Source organism: Zea mays, chromosome 2, assembly GCF_902167145.1.
Source record: "Zea mays cultivar B73 chromosome 2, Zm-B73-REFERENCE-NAM-5.0, whole genome shotgun sequence".
Classification (NCBI taxonomy): Eukaryota; Viridiplantae; Streptophyta; class Magnoliopsida; order Poales; family Poaceae; genus Zea; species Zea mays.
In genome coordinates this window covers 2675848-2683784 of record NC_050097.1, presented here as the reverse complement: position 1 = coordinate 2683784, position 7937 = coordinate 2675848, and the positions used below count along the sequence as shown (strand labels likewise).

General features: G+C 41.5%; 1 protein-coding gene across 1 annotated transcript; it reads right to left on the bottom strand.

The window, feature by feature from the left end:
- Window positions 1–1776: 1776 nt before the first annotated feature.
- Window positions 1777–4537, bottom strand: LOC103645780 (probable adenylate kinase 6, chloroplastic). The gene is made up of 4 exons (XM_008670491.3): window positions 4159–4537; window positions 3250–3390; window positions 2581–2853; window positions 1777–2229 (listed from the first exon to the last, which is right to left on the bottom strand). The coding sequence occupies exons 1-4, from the start codon at window positions 4450–4452 to the stop codon at window positions 2086–2088; spliced, it is 852 nt and encodes a 283-aa protein (XP_008668713.2). The 5' UTR covers window positions 4453–4537; the 3' UTR covers window positions 1777–2085.
- Window positions 4538–7937: the final 3400 nt, after the last annotated feature.

Genomic DNA, 7937 nt, shown 5'->3' with positions numbered 1-7937 from the left:
CTTTCTAGAAACATGTCTCTTACTTTCATAAGGCCAGTCCAAAAATGGGAGTCTCCTGGTTTTCTGCGAACCTGTCCAATAGATTTGTTACATATGTACTTCTTTCTAATTACTTCTTGCCATAAACCTTCCTCAATAATTAACTTAAACAACCATTTACTAAGTAAACATTTATTCTGGGTGTCAATGTTTTTTATTCCCAGCCCTCCCATGTCCTTAGGTTGACACCGGATGTCCCACTTAGCTAGTCTATATTTCTTTTTTGGCTATCAGCTTGCCAAAAAATCTAGACCTCAAGTAGTCCAACTTCCTGAGTATTACCCGAGGGATTTCAAAGAAAGACATCATGAACATAGGAAGACTTGTCAGAACCGAATTAATAAGAACTAAGCGTCCGCCAACCGAAAGATGTTTACCTTTCGAGCTGCTTAGTTTCTTCTCAATTCTTTCCAACAGTACATTCCAATCGGCGTTCTTTAATTTTGTAACTTGCATAGGAATACCTAGATACTTGAAAGGGTAAGACCCAACCTTACACCCAAAGAGCTGTGAATGCGTGTGCTCAACCTCCTTTGCCTCTCCAAAGCAGAAGATTTCACTCTTATGAAAGTTAATCTTAAGGCCGGAAAGTTCCTCAAACGCACAAAGAATGAGTTTTAAGTTTCGGGCCTTCTCAATATCATGCTCCATAAACAAAATTGTGTCATCTGCATACTGGAGAATAGAAAGGCCCTCCTCCACTAAGTGAGGTACCACCCCACCGATCCGACCCTCCCTCTTAGCTCTATTAACAAGCACTACTAGCATATCCACTACTATGTTAAATAACACAGGAGAAAGAGGATCCCCTGTCGCAGTCCTTTTTTTGTTTGAAAATTATTCCCCAACGTGTCATTTATTTTAATATTGACGTGACCTTTTTGAGTGAAGGCCTCTATCCAATCACACCATCTATCACAAAACCCCTTCAACTTTAAGGTCTGTCTCACAAACGACCATCTAATTTTATCGTACGCTTTTTCGAAATCTATTTTAAACACAACCCCACTTTGCTTCTTACAATGTAATTCATGAATAGTCTCGTGCAGAATAACAACACCTTCCATGATATTACGCCCAGGTAAGAAGGCCGTCTGGGTTGGGCTAATAACTTTAATTGTCACACCTACCAGCCTATTCATTGTTGTTTTAGTAAAGACCTTGAAGCTCACGTTTAGCAGACATATCGGTCTGTATTGCTCAATCCTAATAGCCTCACATACTTTGGGAAGTAATATAATTGTCCCAAAATTAAGGCTATGTAACCGGAGGCAACCAGTACTAAAGTCTGAAAAGAGAGCCATCAGGTCATTTTTAATAACATCCCAGAAATACTGGTAGAACTCGGCCGGAAAACCATCCGGACCAGGAGCCTTGTTATGCTCCATCTTAAAAATAGCCACCTTAACCTCTTCTATGGTAAAATCAGCAGTAAGACAAGTATTTTCATCGCTAGAGATTTAATTATGGGATATCTTGTATCCTAGAGTCATCTAGATAGAAGTTGGATTCAGTAGCTGGACCGAATAGAGTTTTGTAATACGATGTGATATGTTTTTTAAATCAATATCCTCCGTAATTACATTGTCTCCATTCATAAGCCTGTAAATACGGGTTTTCTTGTGTTTACCATTCGCAACTAAATGAAAATACTTGGTGTTCGAATCTCCCTCCAAAAGACCTTTAGTCTTGGCCCGTATAGGTATAAAAAAACCAAAGCTCATCACATACACGAAATGCTTCAATCATATCCACAACGATTCAAATTGCTTCTGGTATGCACCTCTTTCAACAAGTTCATATATGGTACAGGCTACAAATAAATGTCTGGTCATCGAACAACTATTTATTTCCTTTTACAGACCGCTTTCGTTCATCTTGCCCATCGATCACTAATCTACTGTACAGTTAGAGTGCTACGCCAAATAATCTAATCTCAATCCAAATTCGACCGTGCTTTCTAAAGATATAAGGAATGTTCAGAAAAATTGACTAACTTTGACATAAGCTACAGATGTTTAATTTAATGTGCATTCCTAAAAAAAATCATGCTACTGCAGATCTCATATTGTCGGAGTCTTCTATGTTCAAGGCTTCCAATAACTTTCGCCATGATTCGGGTATTCCACCAGGTATATTGAACTCCAAAAGCTTTTGACGCGCTTTGTAGAATCCTTCCACTGGTTCAGTCTGTAAAGAGGACAACCCACTTGGTAAGATATATGATGGCACCACACCAAACATCTGTGCCATTCAAACCTTATAGTGATAGGAAGAATCGTTTGTGACTTTTCTATAATTAAAAGCCAAATTAAAAAGCAGTATTAAAATGCAATGCAATTTACAATATTTCACATGTACAAATAATAGATATATAGGGCTTTTTTAATGCAAGAAATAGTCTAGCTGATCTATATCAACAACAAACTCATTCACTACAAGTACCACAAATTGCGTATTCAGGTTGCATGAATAGATATTTTAAAAACTACTGAGCAAGCGAAAACTATCAAAAGGCAATCTTAGGCAACCGGAACCTACCAGATCATGGTACACACGTAGCCGGTTCTTTACCACTTCTTCAGTATCATCTGCTCTGGTTATTAGCTTCGATTCACACTGTGGCGGAGGCAATAGTGGAGGCAGGTACATTGGAGCTCCACCATTTTCTCCCTCAATATCAATGGAGGCCACATTGAAGTTTTCTCCACACTGGCTGCACATCCTTCTGCCAAGACATCTTGCAACCAGAGCTTCTTCTCGAAGCTTGAGATTGATCACCAAGTCAATATTTGTGACTCCTTCAAGTATCTCCTGACAAGGCGCATGATAAAACAATATTAGGCCCTACAATTCTACCCAGTCTCTAAAGTTCTTCAACACATGTTGATGTTAAGGTTGAATGGCATGGATACCAATCCACTGTTCAATGCTGGGGTCTATAGCAGAGGAAACCTATTCAGCTCTAACCAACTTGTGCTTGGCTAATGAAATTTGGTTGGCATGTTTGGAGAAACTATCAGGTTATAGGAATTGATAACAAAGGTACCAGTGACCGCTACTTTGACCAATTTACATATTATTGGTCCCAAACAGCACGTAAAAAGGTATGGTAAGAACTAAAAAGAAAATGCAAGTGAAAAATGCTTCCTGATCAAAGGCAAGTATTTGTTTTTGCATACTTATGGTCAGGTCAAATAATTAGCTTACCGCTTGTCTCATGGTTCGAGGAAAGCCATCAAGGATGAACCCCAATTCACCCTTTTCTTCTCCCTCTTCCAGGCGTCTTGACAGCAGATTTATGATGATCTCATCGGACACCAGTTTTCCTTGATTGACAATCTCAGCAAGCTGGAAAGGAAGCATACAAACAACACAATTAAAAAACTGACAGAAGATTTATGTTGATCTCATTAGATGCCAGTTTTCCATGATTGTCAATCTCAGCAAGCTGGAAAAGAAACACACCACTAACACAAAATCAAGCAAACAGAACTACAAAGTGGTAAAAGAGGAGGCACAACAGGAGATTCTAATTTTCTATGTGAAATTGCATTGGCAAGGTTATGGTCTAACTACAACTAAACTACAGCCTACATTCAGAGGCCAAACGATTAAATAACATATTTTACACTGTTTTATTTATTTAAACAACAAACAGCTAGCAGACTATGTGGAGTTACTTATTGATTTTACAAGCTTCTGAAGGGTTTATGGATTATTTGCCCAAAGATTTATTTAACCATATTACACTACAGGTCAAGTAATAATCTCTTTATTCCGCACGGAAAGCAATGCATCGTGGAAAGCAGCCACAATGAGCAGCTTCGTGAGATGTAGTGCTTCCTAGCTATGCACTACCATGGTTTGTGGATATGCAAGGCTAGCAGACTAGCGCATGCAAGTGCAATCCGCAGAGACCCTAATTTTAGCGCTGACGAGTTGGATAACGTCTGGGGCGACGGTCCAATCACTGTTGCAGCAGGGGGCTAGTAGAGCAACAACGATCCATGGCACACGCAACATGATTGCTTGGAGCTTACAAGCGAACTAGAACATGACGCACCGGATCCATCAACCCGATCAATCTAAGTGCCAGGTAGTAACGCTGAGATTTACCTTCTTCGAGAAGGGGCCAGGGGAGGCCAGGGCGTCGCGGACGAGGTCGCCGGTGGCAATGTGTGGGACGCCGAGCAGCTGCGAGAGGCGGCTGGCGTAGGTGCCCTTCCCCACCCCGGGGCACCCGAGGAACGCCCACTGCACGCGCCTCCCGTCCTCCGGACCCCGCCCCCTGCGCCCGACCGTTGCCGCTTTCACCCTCGCCTCCTTCGGCAGCGCCACCGCCGAAGCAGCGACCAGGGTGCGCTGGGACGTGGCGGCGCAGGCCCTGATCGCGCGAGAGACCCCCGCCATCTCGCTTCTCGCTGGCTAGGCTAGGCTCGGGGGAATCAGACAAGACGAGTAGCGATGAAACTTGGGCAGGGTCCTAGTTATTTATATAGGCATATGGACTGTTAGATCTCCTAAGATATAGGAGATGTATCTACTAATTTAATTTTAATCCATCTCTAACAAGATTCCCTAATCATACCAGACGCGGCCTTTGCCGCTGCTCCGGACTCCGCTACGTGATCCACACACGCGGCATTATTTTATTGTCTCACTATTTTTTTTTAAACAGAAGCCGCGCGCTGTTTTATGGCGCGTCTTTTACCGTTGTCTTGACTTCCTTTCTTTCTGTTTCGGCCAAACAAGTCAACGTGGCGCCAAATAAAATATCCCTCCAAAAACTATACACAGTATATAATTATTTACTAGATGCGATCCATTTACACGGTGTGCCATTTATTCAGCCAAAAAAAACAACACAAAAATGTATGATAGTTTTATTCATGATCTGATCTATTTACAAGGTGCACCATTCATCTATATCCGTATCACTATATAACTCATTAGTTTAAACTTTTGCAAAATCCACACAAACAAATCACCCGTACACACTCAAAACCTTCATTAAATCCAACAAATAAATTGCACCTAAACTTAACACAATATTAATTCAGATCGTTGAATAACCATCTCACTTACTAAAATCTAATGGACAATATTATTTATCTGCATCCTCCCCTCCTCGCGCCCTCTTCCCTTCACCCTGTGTTCCCGCTGCCCCTCCCCTCAGACTTGTCGTCGTCGCCCCTCGCACCGCCATCGCCACCGCCACTGTCGACCCCCTTCCTAGGATCATAGCGTTAGCATGAGCTATATATTAGTCATACTAACAATAATACATTAACCATTTTTGATACAGTAGATTTCTTTGTCCATGTAAAATGTGCAGGCAAGTGGTGTATAATTCATAAATGTGACTGCATGCATCTACGCACATAGAGGATATCGTTGAAGGAGCGCCTCTTCAAAGGAAAAGAAAGAGAATATGTTTTTGCTGCTTGATGAGTGCTTACGTGAGAGGCGAGAGCCGACAAAGGTAAAAAAATCCACGAGTACTGTTGGGCTCACGTTGTTATCTAGCGACGAAACAACGTCCGTTAGAGCAACTCCAAAAGAACTTATAAACCTTCCTAAAATATATATTAGAAAAGAAATCTCATTTTACTTGCTCCAACAGCTTCTTCAACCTTCTAAAAAACGTGTCCCGTATCCAGTGACTCCTGTGCTGTATATTTTCGTGGTCATTCCGTTCTCTCCAATCCGCGTGAAGCTTTTGCATGTGCATGGGCACTTGTATGGCAAAAGGAAAGGACATCTCGCACATGCAAGACAAGTAAAACGGCCCATTTAGCACCATACTTGAGGTTTTTTAATTTGAGTCCATTTTTAGTTTTTTAGCATTTGTTTCAAGCAGCTGTTGAAGTATACATGTTAATTTACATCTAAACTTAACACAACATTAGTTCAGATCGCTGAATAACTCTCTCACTTACTAAAATCTAATGGATAATATTATTTGTCTTCATCCTCCCCTCCCCCTCACCATGTGTTCCCGCTACCCCTCCCATCAGTCGCGTCGTTGTCGCCCCTCGCACCGCCACTACCACTGTCGACCCCGCTTCCTAAGATCATAGCATTAGCATGAGCTATATACTAGTCATACTAGCAGTAATACATTAATCGTTTTTGATATAGTAGATTTTTTTATCCATGTAAATTGTGCAGGCAAGTGGTGTATAATACATAGATGTGACTGCATTTACGCACAAAGAGAATATTGTTAAAGGAGCGCCTCTTCAATGGAAAAGAAAGAGAATATGTTTTTTTGCTGCCTGCTGAGTGATTACATGAAAGGCGAGAGCCGACAAAGGTAAAAAAATCCACGAGTATTGTTGGGCTCACGTTGTTATCTAGCGACGAAACGACGTCGGTTAGAGCAACTCTAAAAGTACTTGTAAACCTTTCTAAAATTAGATATTAGAAAAGAAATCTCATTTTACTTGCTCCAACAACTTCTTCAACCTACTTAAAAATGTGTCCCGTATCCAATGACTCATGTCATGTATATATTCGTGGCCGCTGCGTTCTCCCCAATCCGCGTGTGCACAGGTGTGTGCGTCGGGCACATGCATGACAAAAGGAAAGGACGTTTGGCACATGCAAGACAAGTAAAACGCCTCATTTAGCACCATACTTGAGGTTTTTAAATTTGGGTCAGTTTTTAGATTTTTAGCATTTGTTTCAAACAACTGTTGGAGTATATATCAGCACACCTAAATTTTTTAGCATACCCTAATAATCATTTTATGGGGGAAATTTTTAGCATCCTTTTGAAGTTGCTCTTAACTCGACGTGAATATGATAGTTGTTGCCTGTTGGGCCCAGAAAAAAGAGCCAATAGAACAGCGCCACCTATCGGCCGGGTGCATGGAGGGGAACACACAATAGGAACACCGAAGCTATGTCCCGCCTAAATAAGGTAGTAGATCCTCACGTATTGCCGAGGGAAGTAGGGTCACTGCACGTGGGCCCTGTGGCATGCAGGGGCCACACGATAGTGTCTCTCTCCCACATCAAAGGATCTCGTTGTCTAAATAAGGGTCATGTCTATCTTAACAACTTGTCTAAACTGAATAACATTGGGCTTGAGCATTCGGGTTACCAGATTTTTTTCGTATCGGGTAATTCGAGTAATTGGAAATTCGGGTAATAAATTTCAGTATCTGAATTATGCCTACCTAGAACTTGTACCCGAAATTTCGAGTACCTGAAATTTCAGATTTGGATTCAGGTAATCCCGAATTACCCGACCTGTACATAGATTAAAAAATGCTGCTCTATTCACTTGATTTCATAGCAAAAATCGAAGAAGCACGTTGTAGATATCATACAACAAAATTGTACAGTGACAGAATGTCAGATTCACTCATTCACAGAACAAATTCATTGTAGCAGATATATGGACAACACCAATCCTCCTGATTCGGGGCGTGATCCCTGACTCATTGTAGCAAGACCAAGGTTACAATCGATGATGGACTCCGCAAGGCATATTTGACTTCATGAGGTTGACCATACACACACAGGATGCAATGAATCAGCTGACAGACAACCTAACAGACTGATGTCTGAATCCTCGCATGCAATGTGCTCCTACCTAGGTAGCAAAAAAGGTCATCACATACACGAAAAGCTTCAATCACATCCCCAAAGGGTTCAAAACGCCTCTGGTATGCACCTCTTTCAGCAAGCGCATGTATATTGTACAGGTTACAAATGAATGTCTCCTTGAGTCGAACATTTATTTCTTGCCCTTTACAGACCCCCACTTCCGTTCATCTTGCCCGTGGATGATTAATCTGCTGTACAGTTAAGAGTGCTACGCCAAAATAATCTAGATCCGAAATGGACCATGCTGCTCATCAATTAAACTAACTTTGACATAAGCT

Bases quoted from the DNA above. Each gene is read 5' to 3' on its own strand.
- LOC103645780 (XM_008670491.3), bottom strand. From the start codon at position 4,452: ATGGCGGGGGTCTCTCGCGCGATCAGGGCCTGCGCCGCCACGTCCCAG. The intron at 3,391-4,158 runs GTAAATCTCAGC...CTTCCTTTCCAG, and splicing joins CTGGCCCCTTCTCGAAGAAG to CTTGCTGAGATTGTCAATCA. The intron at 2,230-2,580 runs GTAGGTTCCGGT...TCCTCTTTACAG, and splicing joins TACGTGTGTACCATGATCTG to ACTGAACCAGTGGAAGGATT.